This window comes from Petaurus breviceps, unplaced genomic scaffold (assembly GCF_028583685.1).
Source record: "Petaurus breviceps papuanus isolate PSGF00001 unplaced genomic scaffold, PetGlider_PUasm1.0 90897, whole genome shotgun sequence".
Classification (NCBI taxonomy): Eukaryota; Metazoa; Chordata; class Mammalia; order Diprotodontia; family Petauridae; genus Petaurus; species Petaurus breviceps.
Window position 1 is genome coordinate 14,971,247 of NW_027187374.1, and position 19,720 is coordinate 14,990,966.

General features: G+C 34.4%; 1 protein-coding gene and 1 long non-coding RNA gene across 2 annotated transcripts in view; one reads left to right on the top strand and one right to left on the bottom strand.

Annotated features, from left to right (window-relative positions):
• ADAMTS5 (ADAM metallopeptidase with thrombospondin type 1 motif 5) overlaps window positions 1–13,005 on the top strand; it is a 91,185-nt gene extending 78,180 nt beyond the window's left edge. Inside the window, exon 8 of the mRNA XM_069075068.1 lies at window positions 5,898–13,005. Coding sequence (XP_068931169.1) covers window positions 5,898–6,465 — 568 coding nt within the window. The 3' untranslated portion in view covers window positions 6,466–13,005. The remainder of the gene's footprint in view (window positions 1–5,897) is intronic.
• LOC138151515 (uncharacterized) lies at window positions 1,111–8,354 on the bottom strand. Its single transcript, XR_011165846.1, has 3 exons — window positions 8,217–8,354; window positions 5,812–6,000; window positions 1,111–1,287 (listed from the first exon to the last, which is right to left on the bottom strand). It is a non-coding gene; the product is annotated as an uncharacterized lncRNA (long non-coding RNA).
• Window positions 13,006–19,720: the final 6,715 nt, after the last annotated feature.

Here is a 19,720-nt window from a genome sequence, read left to right on the forward strand (position 1 = left end):
TTTTATTTTACATTTTTTTATAAAAATATTTATTGATTTATAATGACAGTTAACAGCAAAACTGATATTTTAATGGACCTGCATTGTCATCAATGTGGGCATTTCCTCAATTACTACTGATCATAACCTGTTACTTTCTTATCTTATGCAATTCTTATACATCCCAAACTCAGTAGGCTAACGTGTCTCTTCTAGATAATTTTTTGTTTTATAGGTACCAGCACAGCACTCTTTTTGTATATTTTCTTAATGACATCCCTTAGGTTTAAGATTACCATTGTCAGTCATCTTACATCATAGATAACATTAGGGAGGTTATAGTATGACCTTAAAATTATAGGATAGCTTCCCTGCCTTTACTGGTATATGGGGAAGTATTATATCTACAACTCTTTTCCATATACAGTATTTCAAATGTCCCCAAAATACTCAATTTGAGATTTTTTGAAAAATGGAATCCCCAGTTATGCAATTTGACATAACACATGATGTAAGTGACTTTTTGTACACAATAGTGGTACTTTTGATGCTTCATTTTAAAATATGACTGTACAAAACAATGTCACCCATGTGTTAACACTTCAAAGTCATGATTAAATAAGAATTGCTAGTGTTCATTTCTCCATTGCTTGTTTTGATGTATGCAGGAAGCAAAGTTACCAAATTTAACATAAAACATTTTTAATAAGTCACTAAATCCCTCTGTATATGTTCAAGGCTAAAGCTTTCATATCAAAATCCTAAAAATGTTTTGAACAAATCTCCATTTAAGGTAAAATTTTACATAAAATAGATTTTTTTTTAGTGCCAATTAAGGTTCACTCTGCTTGGGACCAGGTTAGTATGCCAAATTCATCTTCCACACAGATGCCAAAATAATCTTCATAAGATAAAGTCACACTTCTGCTCAGAAAAAGTAAGTAGCTTCCAACTTCATACAAGATAAAATATAAACTCCTTAGTCTGGCATTTAAAACCTTCCATTAAATGACTCCAACATGCTTTTTAGCCTCATGTTATAACATTGTCCTTCATAAAATTTGCAATCTAGTCAAACTAGGTTGCAAGACTTTCCCCAAACTCCTTGTATATAATAAGCTCTAACAAATATTTGTTAAATTAAATCAAAACTTTATTGCAACCTACTTGCATCTCTTATACACACACCTCTATTGCCTCTTAGTTCATATGTATAACAGTCATGCAGACATGCTTTGCCAGGTTACACTGGAGGTGCTATAATAGCATCAGCACTCTTCACTGGCTCCTGTATTATTTTCTGCAAACCTAGAGAAAAGTAGTCAATCACTCTCTTAATTAATCAGCAAGAGAATAAAATATATAATTTGTCTACAAGGTGATGTCTATTAGGCCACTAAGTGCCACGTACCTATGATGGCTTGCCCAAAGGTATTTCCACTACCTTCCAAAAAGCACCCAGTCTGAAAACTTTTAGTCTCTTTCCCCTTTCCATCATTTCAAGCTCACAGTGCTCTTTACAAGGAATGGATGCTGATGTTCAATTTATTGGATCTAGTGGTATGGAAATGAACTATCTATCCAGATGTAAAAATGGAACAATTTCTAACTCTAGAGCCCCTGATCCCTTGCTCTCTCCCAACCAGACTCTTTCATCAGACGCAGGCAAATCACTTTTCAGTGGTCATATGCCTATTTAGAATGTGTTGTTCGTATAGTAAAATTGTGAAATAGGAAAGTGTCTCTTTTAATGGATAGAGGACTCTTACGCTTTCATGATGAAAAGACCAAACTTAATCAGACACTTTGAAATGAAAACACAGGAGACAGGAGAAACCCAGAAAGTCAAATAGGTATGGAAATTGTTAAATAATGAAGTGCTTTAAAAGCTAATGGGGGGAAAAGAGACATGTAATTCATCTGAATCCAACTGTCTCCAACAGTCACGGTGGGAATTAAAGAACATACATACTCAGGAACTGTGTGAAGTTTTGTTGGTTTCTTAGTTTCAAGAGAATAAAGAAGAGAGAGGGAGGAAAGAAATGAGCATAGGCAGAGAAGAAATATCACTTTTGCACATGATACAGTGGTTTATTTGTAGAACCCTAGAGATTCACTCAAAACATTAACTGAAACAATAACTTCAGCAAAGTTGCAGGATATAAAACAAATACTCATAAGTTATTAGCCTTTCTTTATATTGCAACAAACTCAGCAAGAATTAAAAAACAAATTCCATTCAGAATAACAACTGAATGTGTAAAATATTTGAACCTGTCTACCAAGAGATACACTAGAAATATTTGAATACAACTCTTTACAAAAATAAAGACAAATACTTGAAGAGATATTAATTACTTATATTGGACTACACCAATATATTAGAAATGGTACGGCTATCTCCTTATTGTAGTGACTGATGCATATTGGTTAAATTTTCATTTCTTGGGGCGGCTAGGAGGCGCGGTGAGTAGAGTAGTGAGTAGAGGAGAACCTGAGTTCAAATCCAGCCTCAGACACTTAACACTTGCTAGCTGTGTGACTTTGGGCAAGTCATTTAACCCCAATTACCCTGCTTTTCCCCCTCCAAAAAGCAAAATAAAAATAAAAAAATTAAAAAATTTCATTTCTTATTTTTAAGCATTTAAATAGATCAGGTTAGAACTCTTTCGGTTCTGTCTCTTCTCATCTTTATGTTTAGCTCTAATTTGATAATGATTTTGACTAGTAGAGAGTTTGCCTGCTCAGCTGATTTTGATATAACTTCCCTGTTAAAAATTAGTTGTTTCTTTTCTGTTAAGATATAACCAATTTCATGTGTCTTTTTTTTTCAGACCTGTTGCTGTTGCCCGCCATTTCCAGGGCTTATCAATTCAATCCAGAAATAAGCTATTCTTGATTTATATACATGAGGATTTTGAGTAGTATTCATGCTTTTGGTCCTTTTTTGTTCCTCAAACTTTAGCTGTATTTTGCAATATAGTATTTATCTTTCTCTTCTTATCTGGCCACCTTTATATTGAAGCTAACAAGTATCATATGTTGACTCTCATGGGGAGGTGGGTCTTATAACATTCTTCACCCTCTGTAACAGATTTTAGTACATAAGCTATCATTCTCTCCATAGTGGTCTTTTTTCTTATGTTTATCATGAGTTCTGTGAGACAAGATGATCAAATGTCACACAAAATGAGGTTGCTTATTGCCTCTTGGTTCAGATGAAGCCAACTTTTTTTTAAAACAGGTTTTATTCATAAGATTTGTTCATATGTTAACACACTTGCTGATTGATATTTTCAATAAAATTATGATGCATCCCATTTAAAGTTAATCTTTTTATCTGAATTAGAAAGTCTATAGATCACTGTTATGTATCTCGTGCATTTCTGGATAAAACTTGGTTTGGTTCACTCTGGTTAGAACAGCCAGTTCTTTTTAGGGGTTTTGACCCAGGTGTTAGAAGGTCTAAACATACATCCCCACTTGTTCCTTTCAACCTTTGCTTTGACCTTGGCCAGTTTTAGTATTGGAAGATTGTCTTCCTTTTTTTTTTTAAGTGGATAGCCATCATGGAAAAGGCAGCAAACCATGCTATGGCTTCTGTGGTGGTGTCCTTTGACTTTCCCAGGGGAACCCATGAATATTCCCTCCATTGGATATAGTTTCTTTTTTGTTTTTTTTTCTTTTCATTTATCACAGTAATATCAGTATTGATGTGAGTAGATTCTTCTCATAGTCACTTTGCAGTTAGTATTTGATAGCTCAGATATCGCTAATTACCCTTCATCCTGTTTTCTGTTTCCAAATCATCATTATTGTGGAAGTGGAAAAAAAAATCCTCACAAGACTTGAGAGTATTTGTCCTGTTTGTTTGTTTTTGACTTCTTGGATTACCATAAATGAATAATTTACCACCTACATGATGAGCCTTTCCATTCTTAGTTAATGTTGGTCATCAGGCAGTTGAATCTTTTTCTAGGACCATAACTGAAACTTGTCCAGCATAGTAGAGCCAGAGCTTGGTCTTGAGTACTTAACCTTTGTGAATTCAGAATCATCTCCATATTAGTAAGTGAAGTAGAAGGAAGAAAACTGACTGTAAACAAAATTAATTTTTATCCACGTTTGACTGTAGTTTAGTGAAATAAACACTGGATTATGAGTCTGAAAAATCTGTCAATGTACTAGGCACTGAGGATAAGAACTCTTAAAATGAGACGATCCCTTCCCTCAAAGAGATTTTACTCAGGGTAGAAGTATTAGGATTTACAAAAATACCATTTTATCAGAAAGTCTCTCCTTACATTTCTATAGAGCTTTAACATTTATAATAAATATATATACACATCTTCACAAAACCATGCAAGGTTTTGTACAAATTTTATCATTCCTACTGTATGGAGACAGAAAAATCAAATGACTTGTCCATAGTCATATAGCTAGGTATTGTTAGAGAAAAGATTTAAACTCAGATTTACTGAACCTAAGTCCATATTCTTTCTTCTATAATCTCACTGCTATTCCATTATGATGGACCTTAAGAAAGGAATTATAACTAAGAAAATACAGTAAAAGTAAAAATGAGACACAGAAAATTATTTTATCTAAACTATTGCTATTTTAACAGCTTATAGTAAAATAATGAGTAGGTTATTACATTTTACCATTACCAACACTGTATGCCATCCCTGTTTACATTGACAGTTTTGTACACTGACAAAGTGAAGGATTGGAAGTTAGGGTAAGTTCTGGAACATTCTCATCTTTTTGTAGTTGTGATTTGGAGAAAGACATTTCATCCACTTATATTTTTGTTTATTCAGCTATAAAATGGAGCATTCATCTCTATTTACCTTCTAGAAATTGCCCATGAAATTGTAAGGATGAATTTGTTTAGGTTCTTTAGGTTTCATAAGGAAAAGTGGGAACTAAATATATGGCATTTTCGCATATTGCCATGTCATTTCATACTTCAAAGTATTTGTGATTTTGTTAGTATATCTATTCTCTCAACAGATGGTTTCATAAATTGCTGTAGAAAAAGAATCATTATTTCCTGGCCATTTTTCTGGTGATGAGACACTCCAGTCTTAGCTAAACTAATTCTCATTTTAGCTAGACTAATTTTCGGTCTCATTCTGTTACAAGATCTATATTCAAAGCCATCCCAGGTTTGTGGGACCTGCAGAATTTTTACATTGACATGGTATTTAAGAACCTCAGATCACAGATATACCATATTGAGTAAAATTGAATGATTTTTCCATAAACAAGAGTTAATGTACTAATAGAGTACATTCTAACTAATATTTTATTGAAATTAGAAAATTTTAAAAGAAACAGTTTATTACTTTATAGAAAGATATCATCCTTTAGTGGATAGGTCTCAAAAACCAAACCTGGGTTCAAGTCTCATCTGACCCATGACTATGTGACCCTACATAAAGCAACTTTCTAAGTCGAAGACTTTATTATTTCAGGAAAGGTGTCAGTCTGCACTGGTAAAGGGAATTCTTCACAGACAGGTTTCTAAACCAATGAAATGCCAGTCCTTATCCCTTCTTGTTTTATAGCAATTTACTTTAAAGAAAATTATTTTTGAGTGTGGTGGAAACAGTGCTTTTGTGCTATATCCTACATTCAAATCCTAACCCTGTTACTTGGTAATCTTAGATGAATTTTTGAGCCTTTGAGCCTCTCAGTTTCCTCTTTTATATAATGAAAAGGTTGGACTAAATGGTCCTATCCCATAACTCATGTCAAAATTGAAATGTAATACCAAGTTAAGAAGAGACTTTTAAAGGATATCCATTTGTTCTATCAGTTACTTACCTATTCTGTTTCTCTTTCTTTTCCTTTGTCTCTTTCTTTCTGCCTCCATTTCTATCTCTCCATCTCTGTCTCTCTCTGTCTCTTAGTAAGGGTTACACGGATGTAGTGAGAATACCTGAAGGTGCTACCCACATCAAAGTTCGGCAATTCAAGGCAAAAGACCAGAACAGATTCACTGCCTACTTAGCCCTGAAAAAGAAAAATGGTGAGTACTTGATCAATGGAAAGTATATGATATCCACATCAGAGACTATTATTGACATCAATGGGACTGTCATGAACTACAGTGGTTGGAGCCACAAGGATGACTTCTTGCATGGGATGGGATATTCAGCTACAAAAGAGATTCTTATAGTTCAGATTCTTGCAACAGACCCGAGCAAGACAGTAGATGTCCGCTATAGCTTCTTCGTTCCCAAAAAGTCAACATCCAAATCAAACTCAGTCAGTCATAATGGAAGCAATAAAATGGGATCACAGACCTCACAGCTACAGTGGGTTACAGGCCCATGGCTTTCCTGTTCTAGAACATGTGACACAGGCTGGCACACCAGGACTGTGCAATGCCAGGATGGACACAAAAAATTAGCAAAAGGATGTCTGCTGTCACAGAGACCCTCAGCATTCAAGCAGTGTTTCCTAAAGAAATGCTAGCACATGGTTATGATTTTGTTTAGAAAAATAAATGAGCAAGTCAGTACAGGCATACCTTCGGTGGAAAAATTTAAACTCAATTGTAATTACTTTAATGATTCAAATTATGGGCAGAATCTGCTTTTTAGACCTTGGAATATGACAAAGAAAGTCTTGAGAATTGTTTTAAGTCTGGTAGGCCTAAAAGGAATAGAAAAATGAATGAATGTAAGCTCATAAGGTATTTGAAGAGTACAAATCTATTTCCCCTTTATCACCTACCTCTTAAAGAATGCCTTTGAAGACATCATAATAATCTTTAATCATGATTTATTTTTGCTGTTTGTAAATACATAATTTTATATAACTTGATTCTATTAAAAATAATTCATTCTGTACATAAAGTGATTGACCAAAGTAGGTCTGCAGCTGTTTTCAGTTTTACCCATTTTCCAGAAAAAGCTGTGGATATTTTACTGGAAAATATAAGCTTGCTGTTGATAGTTGTAATTTTAAAAATTCTTGAGCAGAGATTATCAGAATACTTATAAACATATATAGAGGCTTTCTTACCTGTATTTTTCAGGTTGCCAGTCAAATTAATTAGAATATATTTTGTATATATGTATGTCCACAGAATTTGGATTTTTTTAAAACTTCAGGGGGGTGCTGAAATTTAGCATTTAGAAAAAAATCGAATATTTTATAATATTGTTTATTACACATTCTTGACTTTTTTTTTCCAATGACTTACAAGTGAAATCTAAAGTTTCATGTGCCTAAAAATAGCTATTGGAGGGGCTATATTTTCCTTAATAAGGAAAGACACCAACAAATAGTATCGTATCTCTACCTAACACCTTATATCCTAGAATCTCTTACCAGAAAATATGCAACATGCTATGTGTCTATATTGTTTTGTTAAAAAATTATATTATATATGGAATTAGTGTTTTGATTACCTTACATATTCAATTTTACTAAAAATATTAACGATCGCTCAGAAATTAACCACATCCAGCTGTGGTTGCTATCAGTGTCAGTAAGACTTTTTCCATGTAGAAATTAATAATTTATTTTTTTAAGAGAAATAATTGGCATATCAAACATACTTCATATGCTAAAGCTGTTTTCCCAAATAGAAAGCATATTGTTGTAGTAATATTATACTAGAGAAAAAAAACTGTGATGTTAACCATAATACTGCAGATTTCTCTCCTTCCCAGCCAAATTTTCTTTACATGAGTTTAATGTCTGAAAATATGTAGACCCTTACAATTTTTAGACTACTAATGCCATTTAAACTATATTCTAGGGCGGCCAGGTAGCACAGCAAGTAAGAGCACCGGCTCCAGTGTTGAGAAGACCTGGAGATCGAATCCCGGGCTCAGACACTTAGCACCACACCCAGAAATAACTGGCCGTGTAACCTTGAGCAAGTTACTTAACCCCGATTGCTTAAAAAATAAATAAATAAATAAACTGTATTCTAATTTTTAAAAAAGAATCATAGATAGCTAAACTTGGATAAATTTCAGAATATCCTTTTATCTTAGTTTTACAATAGTCATAACCACATATATTTGATGTTATAGTACTGGTAGACGATATAGCTTATGGAGGCATGGATTTTTATGTATTGTGTTTGCATAAAGCAAAGATTGCTTATATTCTATTGATTTAAATGGTTATTTATAAGTATTTAACTTTAGAGTTACTCCACATTTGACAGAAAGAAAAAAGTTATTTGATATAGATCATTCAACACATACCAATCCAGCAGACAGGTTTGCTTTCCTGACAAACTGTGGCAGCTGTGTTTGAGCTCCATGTTTTCATTTATGTCTCTTCACTGAACAGTCTTTCTGTTTTGTTTCAATTGCTTTGAGCGCATTACTTCATTTGCATCATATTTCAGCATATATAACAAAGTATAACCTGCTTTGTTATCCTGGTGGTCTCAGAGACCAACTGATATAATGTCCAATGTATTTATTCAGACTATTTTTCTTGCTTTTCCTCTTATGTGACATAACCTCTTCACATGATCAAAACACATTGAACATGGTTCTGTAAAAAAAAAAAAATCAATTGAAGTTGTTCACTTGTATAACCAAAACTCACATTTCAGCTAGTTATTTGGATACTTTGAAGATAGATCCTTAATTCATAATTTTGCACCATTTGATTGTGATCATGCTGAAGATGGATATTGAGTTCATCATTGCAAGTAAAGGGGAGGATATAAAGGAGGTGACCTCTTTGAATTGTGATCTTATAAACATGCCTGAAAAATTCTAGGTTCCTTGAAGCTCAGGGCTGCCTCTTCCTAACAAACCTGAGTTGAGTCAAAATCATCGCATGAATTCCTGTTTCTCTGTGATGGAGCCATAAAATATTGTAGATATTAAAAATAAGTGGTGCTTTTCATTTTCTTTCTGAGGAAGATATTCCTCTTGAATATTAATCTACAGTGTTAATATTTATTACTCAAGTGACATAGAGTTAAAAACATACAAACCACTATATCTAACTGCTCTATTTCAAGGACCCTGTTTCTTTTGTCCAAGCAGTATCTGCTGCTATCATTGATGTTTAGGGGTAGAATGATTCTAAGAATGTATGCACAAAGGATGGAAAGACTAAGATTGGACAATGCAGTTCAGAGAGATGGACAGTTCCATATCTCTAAAGAATGAGTGTGTGTTTGGGAAAAGGAGAGCAATTCAATCTTCTAAGGTCCTTTCCAGCTCTAGATCTATGGTCCTATAGATTTCATTTTTCTGCTTAGAAGTAGGAGGCAGCATGGTTCATTGAAAAAGTGCTGGTTTTGGAATCAGAGAACCTCGGTTCAAATCCCTTCTTTGCTAGTTACAATTAAAAAAAAATCTCTATGTCTTGGTATCATAATCTATAAAATGAGAGGGTTTACAGGAGATGACCTTTAAGGCATCTTCCAGTTCTGATCCTGTGATCCTATAAACATGCTTTAGTTTCATTATGTCTAAAAAAAATCATAGGTTGCTTAAAGCTCAGGGCTACTTCCTCCTAACAAACTTGAGTTGAATTGAAATGCTCAGGTTTGATGACAATGAAATTTCACCTACAAAAGTTAATAACTCCTAGAATTTCTTTCCTTACGAAGAAAAAAGGATGAGAGAAAATAGTTTCTTTTTCTGACTATGCAATTTAATTTTGCTTCCATGTTTAAAAGTATTTGGTAGGACAACCTTCTGAATTTGGCAGATTCAAGTCTTTTTACCTAAATAATTTTGTCCCACTAAAAAAAATTCCATCACAAAGATAAAAAAGAAATATTGCACTGAGAAAGAATTTACTGTTTTTGCACCTGGTATGTGAATTTGTGTGATGAAACTATTTATTTTATTTAATAAAAATGTTGATTTTGCAAATTCTTGTATATAATATATATTTTATACACATATGTATGTATTATATATATACATGAACATGTATATATAACATTATATATAATGTTTTGCTAGATGTCCTTTTTAAAAAAAAGTTATGCTTCCTCTGTGTATTGTGAAGTACATTTTTGTGAGTTTGCACTGATTGATTTGCCTTTGTATGTTCAATAGAAAAGCTTTCTTTGTGATATTACACATGTGCATATATGTCTAAAGACAGGAAAGGCAAGACCTTGTGTGACACTATGCAAATTGCTAATATACACTTTCAGAAGGATTTTCCACACCAAGTCTCCTTTGATGAAATCACAGATCTGAATAACAACAGCAAAAAGTATACATGCATACACGTGTATATCCATACACATATGTATAGCTATATTCTGATACTATGTCTTTCCTTTTCAAAGAAAGTTTTCAATTTGATGTTCCACTATTGATAGTATTCATCTCTTCTTTCTACCATGATGATCTTTTTAAGACAGGGCTTAGAGCTTAAACAAGCTTCAGCTTAAGATGCAATGTCTATTCATCAAATGTCCATACATTGATATGATGCAAGAAATTAATTTTACTTCTATGAACATTAAATATCTATTATGTTCAGAGCATTCTCCCAGGTATTGAAGGATTAAATTTAGGAAACTTTTCAAACCTTTCCAGGTGTAGCTCATGAATGTGCTCAAGTCACATAGATTACTATAATTTAAGTAGTGAATGCATTCAGTATGTGTGAGTGTTGGATGCCCATGGGGGAGGGGGCAGGGTCCTCATGGTGGAAGTGTCAGGTTGAATTCTTTCATGGACCCAGTGGTTAGCATCAAGAACAGAATATATTTCCTGGTTATGATGCCTTACAAATACAGTGACCCCTGTGGGGGGTGATTTGTATCAGACCAAAAAGCAAAAGCAAAACAGAATTGCAGTCACATCAAAATTGACAAATTTGAAAAATTTACACTAAGCCTTTGCTCATTATCAGAGTGGATGTAATGGTACAGCTAATAATTTTCAGTATTTTCTAGAAGTATTGTACTAGTGGTGTAGGTAATTTTGTTAGCTCTCTATTTCCTCTCTAATTCCCTTCTCCATAGTGCTTTGTAGTTCACAAACACTTTCCTCACCACACCCCAGGAGGTAGATAATGGAAATAGTGCATTATTTCCCATTTTAGGAAAGAGGTATAAGCCAAATCTACTCTATGGATTCATAGCCACTTCTACTTTTTATAGCTTCGCAGCTATATTTATTAAGATGAATTACTCTTATGTCTAAGTAAGAGTCAATAAAATATTGATAACTACATAAATCATTACTATAGGTATATTAATCCAAAAGCCAAAGTGGATTGGATATATAAGTAGAAATATGCAAAACTTTACTATTTTCCAAAATATTTTTCACCTAAAACTATGTTCACATTGTTTAAACAAATTACTTACCTGAACTGACCGTTCAAGTCAAGTAAAATAGTCTATTTAGTAGCCTTACATTGTCATTAATTATGAAAATGATTTCCTTCTAGTCATTATAGTTAAGTACCAATGTCAGCAGATTGCATACCATGCAATTAATTAGATATGAAGAATTGACTGGGAATTATGGGAATCCATAAGGAAACCAAAAACAGTTTTGTAGAAGTTTATATTCAGTTTAGGAAAGTATTCAGTAGTTAATATTATATACTGTTTGTTAAGCTGAGCTATTCTCAATGTAGGACTCAGTGGGAATATAGGTATAAGTTAATAACTATATTATAAAAGGAAGTTAGGAACAAATTTTTTAAATAAGTAAGTTAAATTCCTTGATCACTGGCTTGATATCACAGTAGCAACAAAGTGAGATAGATGCTTGTGGCCTTAATCTTATAGTTTCACTATATAGAAAAGTCATGCCATGCCCAAAAGAAAACCAATTAACAAAAAAACCCTAACCAGTTCTTTTGATCCAGGCCCTATCAGCCATGTTTATATCATCAGAATAAACAAAAGTCTAACACTGTAATGGAAGATTGTGATATAAACAAAGAAAGCTTTATAGGGGCACTATCTGACTTCTCCAGTGATAATGTCCAAATTGTAGCATTTCAATGCAATATAAACATGTGAGTCTATATGGGGCTAGGGGAAGGCATATTTGTTTTTTTTTTAATGATTCCTCAATGAAAGCAAACATCACTGTTCTTTCTGGTAAGAATGAATGTGTGATACTAAAAAATTTTTGAAAACATAATTAATCAAAGTTCATTCTTTTCAACTATGATTGATATCCTTAAGGCTATCATGGTTTATGGAAAGCTGAAGGTTTTCTCCTTTTTATTTAAAGAATGAGACAATGAGGGGTGGCCAGGTAGCACAGCCAGTAGGAGCACCGGCTCCAGTGTCGGGATGACCTGCGGATCGAATCCCGGGCTTGGACACTTAGCACCCACCCAGAAACACCTGGCCATGTAACCTTGAGCAAGTTACTTAACCCCAATTGCTTAGGGGCGGCCAGGTGGCTCAGCGAGTAAGAGCATTGGCTCCAGTGTTGGGATGACCTGGGGATCAAATCTGGGCTCAGATACTTGGCACCACACCCAGAAATAACTGGCCGTGTAACCTTGAGCAAGTTATTTAACCCCGATTGCTTAAAAAAAAAAAAATGAGACAATGCTATTGTAGCAATACACATTTATGATGAATGGAAAATTTAAGAGAATCCAACTGGAAAAGCAGAATACTCAATAAATAAAATTTAAGTATTTATTCATACATTCTATATTATCTTGAAGTGACAATAATGAATTTGTTGGCCTACTTTATTTGTCTTCTGTGGTGTTGTAGACTACGAAGCTGCTCTGTCTTAAACATATCTTTGTTAGCATCTGTTATATATTTCAGAATATTAAAACTATTCCTACTTACTTTGGCAATACAATGTAGATTTAGAATTGAACATTAGTTACTTGTGTGACTACAAAAATTGGCTATAATTGTATGTATAAATATATACACATATATCTCTATATTCTCTGTGAAAGGATGTTTATCAAGCATGGCAAAAAAAAGTTGTTCAACTATACTTCTAGAAATTAATATTATAAAATATTGCTTATATATATTAAAAATTACTTTGTGGATTATTATGTAATTATGTAAGTGCTTTGTAAGTATACTTTGCCAATATCTAAACAAATAGAAAAAATGACAGGTTCAATTGATTTTAAGTAACGATATAAATTGTTACTTTATTTTTGTACCAAATGATACAGAATTATCAGAAAATCACTCACCAAGAAACACAAATTGAGTATTAGAAAGATGAGAGGGAAAAAAGATATCTTGAAAGTTATTTGCACAGAAGAGTAAAAGACTGAAGATATGCATATTGTACTTGAGCAATCAGTAGTAATAGTCCATTATTTTCTACTTTCAGAAGGTTGCACTTCTTTGTGTATTTGTGATTTGTGTATTATGGTTAATACAAAAAAAAAGAACCAATAACAAAATTCTTTGGATAAGTAAGAGGTGAATAATTCTAAATGGATTTTAAACTGTTTAAATTTATATTCCATATGAAGAATTACTAAAACACTATCATGTAGTTTACACTATTCAACGATCAGTTTTTCAGGTAAAAATCTATTTGAACTGAGCCATTTGAGACATATTACTTTACCTTCTTTATAAAAATTTAGTTTACATGTTAATGATCAGTGACTATTTTAATGATATATTATTTTGCTCCATGAAATTGCATACTTGGTACATACCAATTGCCACATACCTAGATTACATAGAAATAATAAATATATTAGGTCTATATATTAGATCAATTAGAAAACTACATTTTTTTTAAAATTTTCTAAGACAAGTGCACATTTTAATAAAACAGAAACATTATTTCTGTTGGGTAGTGAACCTTAACTACCATAGTCTTTTTCAGATATGGTACAGAAACACAATAGAAACTTTTCTTTTGGGGTTGATTACCTGGTATGTGAATTGAAGCGTTAGTGATACTTCCCCAACATTTGGTGCCATTCAGCGTTTCTCTCCCATATGAGTTCTCCAATGTGCACTAAAGTGTGAGCTGTTATTAAACCTTCTGCCATATTCACTACATTCATAGAGTTTTTCTCCTGTGTGCATTCTCTGGTGTATAATAAGGCTTGAACTCTGATTGAAGCTTTTCCCTCACTCACCACACTTATAGGGTTGCTCTCCTATATGAATTTGTCAATGTGTAATGAGATTTGAGCGGTCACTGAAACTTTTCCCACATTCAAGACATTCATAGGGTTTTTCTCCTGTATGTATTCTCTGATGGCTGGTGAGGGTAGAACTCTTACTGAATCTTTTCCCACATTCAGGACACTGGTAGGGTTTTTCACCCGTGTGAGTCCTCCAGTGAGCATTGAAATGTGAGCTATTAGTGAAGCTTTTTCCACATTCACTGCACTTATGGGGTTTTTCTCCTGTGTGAATTCTCTGATAGCTTTTCCAGCACTCACCACATTTATAGGGTTTTTCTCCCATATGGATTCTTTGATGTGCTGTGAGATTAGTGATCACTGAAGACTCTTCCACATTCAGGACATTTGTAAGGCTTCTCTCCTGTATGGATTCTTTGGTGGCAAATGATATGTGAACTTTGACCAAAGGTCTTGCCACACTCATCACAATTATATGATTTCTTTTCCCCAAGATGAACTAATCGATGTACAGCAAGGTGTGAGCTCTGACTGAAGTTTTTTCCACATTCAGAACATGTGTTTGGGTTTTCTCCTATGTAGATTCCCTGAAGACCTATAAAATTGCCCAAATTTCTTTCCTGAGGAGATGGTGGCCCTTGTGCCTCCCCTGGGAGCATTTCCCAGTGCCTTTCAGTTCTGTATTCACTTTCCCAGGCTTTCCTCCAATTAAGATAATGGGAAACATTTCCTTTGGAGCTTCCCAGTAATGTTGCATGTAGTTCTATTTCCTCAGAAATTTCCTGGCTTGGATTCTCCTCATTCTCATCTGTACGGGAAGTTCTCTGAATTTTCTTGGAATCAGGGAAATTGACATTCCATAGCTCTTCCCCCCTCTCTGGCTTAGAGTTTGAATATGGCTTGGGAATGGAAAGTTCACTGAGATTCTGAAAGAGGTCCTGTGACTTAAAGTTCTTGAGCTCCTTTGGTGATGCCTCTACTTCCACATGGTTGTCATCTTTTGTTACTGTCTCTTGGTTCTCCCAGTCGATGCTCTCCTTGGAGTCTGCTTTCCCTTTTAGAAGACCCCCTGCCATCTCTAGGACATCAAAGGGAGTAATGGTGGTCCATGGACTCATCAAGGCATCCATCTCCTCATAGAAGGGGCAGGTCCCTGGGGTGTGGCCACTTCTTGCTTTTCGGTAGTGTGTCTGAAAGTTTTTAAATCTATAACGACATTGCTCCAGAGTCTGGAGGAAACCACATTCACGAAGCTGCTTAGCCACAATTCTGTACACTTGACGGTTCTGATGACAGGTCCAGAGTTTTTCATAAATACGAGGCTCACCAAGAATCCCCAGGAAAATCTTGGTTTCTTCATATCCCCAATGCACTCCCGTGGCACTCCGAAACAGGGTTGGGGTACCAGGGCTTTCAGAGTAAAGCGCTGGCCCCGGAGTCAGGAGGACCTGGGTTCAGTTCTGGCCTCAGACACAACACCCAGACCAAAAAAAAAAAACAAAAAACAAAACTAGCCGTGTAACCTTGGGCAAGTTACTTAACCCCAACTGCCCTCCAAAAAGCAAAAAAAAGAAAAGGGGCGGCCAGGTAGCACAGTGAGTAAGACCACTGGCCCCAGAGTTGGGATAACCTGGGATCAAATCCGGGCTCAGACACTTAACACCCACCCAGAAACACCTGGCCATGTAACCTTGAGCAAGTTACTTAACCCCAATTGCTTAAAAAAAAATGGGTTGTTATTCTTCTTCTGTGTACTTTATTCAAGAATGTACACTAAAAAAGTTCAATCTCCTGAAGACATGGTACTCTGTACTCTCTACATGTTATTTTTTTAAAGAATATTCTGAATATAAAATTAATGACACAAAACAATGATCAAAGCACACAAAGGAACTAGATAGCAAAAAAGTAAAACAAAATATTTTCCCAGCAACATTTGCGCTATTTGACTTTCCAAAAGCAATAATGCTTTTAAACATGCAAAGTTATGGTGATTCGCTTCGTACCCTAAATAGGGCTTTGTGTTTTCCTCACATACATCCTAAGTTTGAAATCATGCCACATTATAAAATGTCACTTCATGAGATGGACAAAATGGCACTTGTATTGCTAGAAATAGAGTTAGCCAGATGATTAAGTCAACATCATAGCAGTACTAATATAATAAGCCCAATTATGGAATTTGACTTTCAAAAAACTGGATTGATTGAACATTGTATTAACTATACCAACAAATGGTCGTAACATACATAGACTTTATATCTACTAAGAGTTCAGAGAATTGAATTCATGTTCACAGAACAAAACTCACATGAAATAACTAGAGAACATTAAAAAGTATTAATCAAGTATTAAATTCTGCCATATTGTTTGTTCTGTGATACTTCAAAGAAGGGAGAGATAAATATGGACTGGAGTTATCAAGGGAGGCTTCATAGGTGAACCGAGTCTTGAAAGATGGGTAGAAGGGCAGCTAGGTAGGTGGTGCAGTGAATAGAGCACCAGCCCTGGAGTCAGGAGGACCTGAGTTCAAATTCAGTCTCAGACACAACACAAAAACTAGCTGTGTGGCCTTAGGCAAGTCACTTAACCCCATTTGCCCTCCAAAAAGCAAAAAAAAAAAAGGAAAGATGGGTAAAGTCAGTTGAATAAAAAACATAGTTTTCTGCAGTGGGACAATATGGTGTTAGTATTGAGAGAAATCTGCAGGCCAAGTAGACATTTCTCTAAAAGGCAGACTTACATTATAAGGTTAAGACATAGCTTTCTTTTCATTTTCGTGAAGCTCTATCATCCTTTCCACTGTATATGGTGGACATGTGTAGTTATTTGCATTTTTCTTCATCCATTAGAATGTGAGCTCCTTGAGGGCAGGAACTGTTTTTACCTTTCTTTGTATCACCAGCACTTAGCACAGTAGGTACTTAATAAATGTTTCTTGGCTGGGTTTATTTGCCCTTGCATAAATCTCTAAGTATGCATAGTGCAGTGGTGATGTTTTACAAGTACATAACTTTATGTCCTATAAAGAGTTTACATAAAGCAATCTATCCCTCTACTACTGAAATATATTACTAACAAATACTGTGCATCTCTTTTGCCTATGCATTCATTTTATTGCCCTGCTACTATTTCATAACTAATAAACATTCCTTTCTATAACTAATCTTCTGTAGGAGGTCAAATCAAAAGCTGGTTATCTGGTCTCCTTCATACAAACTTTTAATATGTACTATTGTACAGATTATTATACATATAATTGACTATTGAAAGAGGGCTTATGGAATTCATTGTCTAATTAGTTCGCCTTTGTTGCATATCCATTCTTTTCCTATGTAATAAGAATGGATTACTAATCAGGCATTCTCCCTTATTTTCCATTTTATGTTCTCATTCCTTTGTAATAAATATTTATGGTTAGGGACAATAAGAAGACTAACCTTATTGAATTAAGTAATAATGGAAATTACTGAGTAGATAAGGTAATCTAATAGACAAGAGAAACAATCATGGCTTCTTGGTCAGGAGCATGATGTGAGGAAATTGGCATGGAAAGTTGGCATGATGGCAGGAAAGTTAAAATGACAAAAGTAAGATGTTTTGGTTGAGCAAAAGGGAAGAGGTGGGGAACTGAAGGCATGGAGTTGAATTAGAAGACTATTACAGTTGTGCATGCAAGAGGTCATGAGGTGTCATAAAAATTGAGACAGAAGAATACAAAGAAAGCTGTTTTATGTTTTTCTATCATATTTTGGGGGGTATGTAACTAGTTAACTTGTTCTAATCTGCATCTGGTTGTGTTAAAACATTGGACTGCTGATCACACAAAGTGGGGTTGCTATTAAAATAGAGCACAGTCAGGCCCAGACCAAGTGCAGACAGACTTACTCCAAAGTACAAGGCAGTTTAATGTTCAGATGAAAGTAATTGAAAAGCCAGAAAAGCAAGAGTTGAGGACTATGCAGAGGCTGGTTGCTCTTAATTCAAACAGGAAAATGTAGGGGAAAGAGGCAGTTAAAACAAGTTACAACTGCTAAGCAGTATGGATGTATTATTGCAGTATATAATACTTGAAATACAACTCTTGAAAACTAACTTCCATATCTTTTGGCAGGGCCAAAGCCCAAGGAAAACTAAAATTTTTAAAAATTGAAATTATTTTATAATAAGCTTGATGCGAGTTAAATAATGCAATATGTCCTTTTGTAATTAATTGTGTTTGACCTATTCTGCATGGTATTAAGATGTTTCAGTATCTTGAAAATGAAATTAACTAATTTTGTTCTAAATAAATTATTTCATTTCTTTATTAAAGCATTGGTAAAAGAGTGATATCTCTGCTTTTAATAGCTTTCCCATGCCTAAAGAAACTATTGAATTAACTAATAAAGCTTAATTAAGTAGCAGATAAGAGGTATCAGAAATAAAAGCAAAATACTAGGAAGTAGTTCATAGCCTTGATGATAAGGATGTGATAGGACCACTGGACTAGGAGCCATGAGTCCTAGATTCCAGTCCTAACTCTGCTGCTAGTTAACTTTCAAGTCATAATACATCTGAGTTTTAGGTTCCTCTTCTATAAAATTACAATCTTGAATGAAAACATCTCTTATGTCCCTTCCAGTTCCTCAAACCTGTATAACTGGGAGAATACCACATCTTATCACTTCTAACTTCACACTGCATCTCAGATGCCCCTTTCTCTTTACAGCCACATTCCATGTCACATTCAATAAACTCCCTATTACCTCTAGTGTCAAATATAAAGTCCTTTGCCATTTAAAGCTTGTCATAACCTAGTTTCTTCCTACCTTTCCAGCCTTCTTACTATTTCCCTCTGCTTACTTTTGAATTCTGACTCAGTTATCAACAGTTATCAACCATATTAGCTATCTTATGACAGTTATCAGCCATTGTTTTAACCCTGGTAAAAATGCTGAATATCATAGGGTCAATGACAAATTGCCACTAGTATTTTCCTTCTATGCAGACATGAACAGATTAATGACTGCTTTCAGGGTTTGGTCACTCAAATAATTCTTAATTCAACTATTTATATCATCAACTTAGTCCAGTGGTTCCCAGTTAGTGGTTTGCAGACGCTCTTGGGTTTGCAATGGTGGTCCAAGATGTTGGTGCTAAGCATTCTTTATGACACCTTAGGCAATAAATAATCATTCAATTATGTTACAAATACATTTTTCCTCTGTGACAACAGGCATGTATATCTTTGAAGCATTTAAGTTTGATCCTGCAGTGATTTTAAATCATGATCATGAGATCACATCCATAATGATTTTGGTGTTTCTGCAGTGGTTACATCAAAATGACTACTTCTGACTGCAACATATTCTTGCAGCTTTTTGACGTGGCATCAAATTGTTTTCAAAGCAGTACAAGCATACAACATTAAACCTCAAACTGATTGACAATAGATGGTCGGATATATACATATAACCTCATTTGCATTCTGTACAGTGTACTAAAGTACCTTTGTTATTCTCTGTTATGAATGTTTAAATTCTTCCAGGGCAAATATCAGGTTGTTTGAAAAACCTGATAAAAAAATATAAAAAATTTTTTAAAAAAGCCTGATCTCTGGGCATACTCATTATCTTGAAACCGTCATACCCTATCATAAATGTTCTAC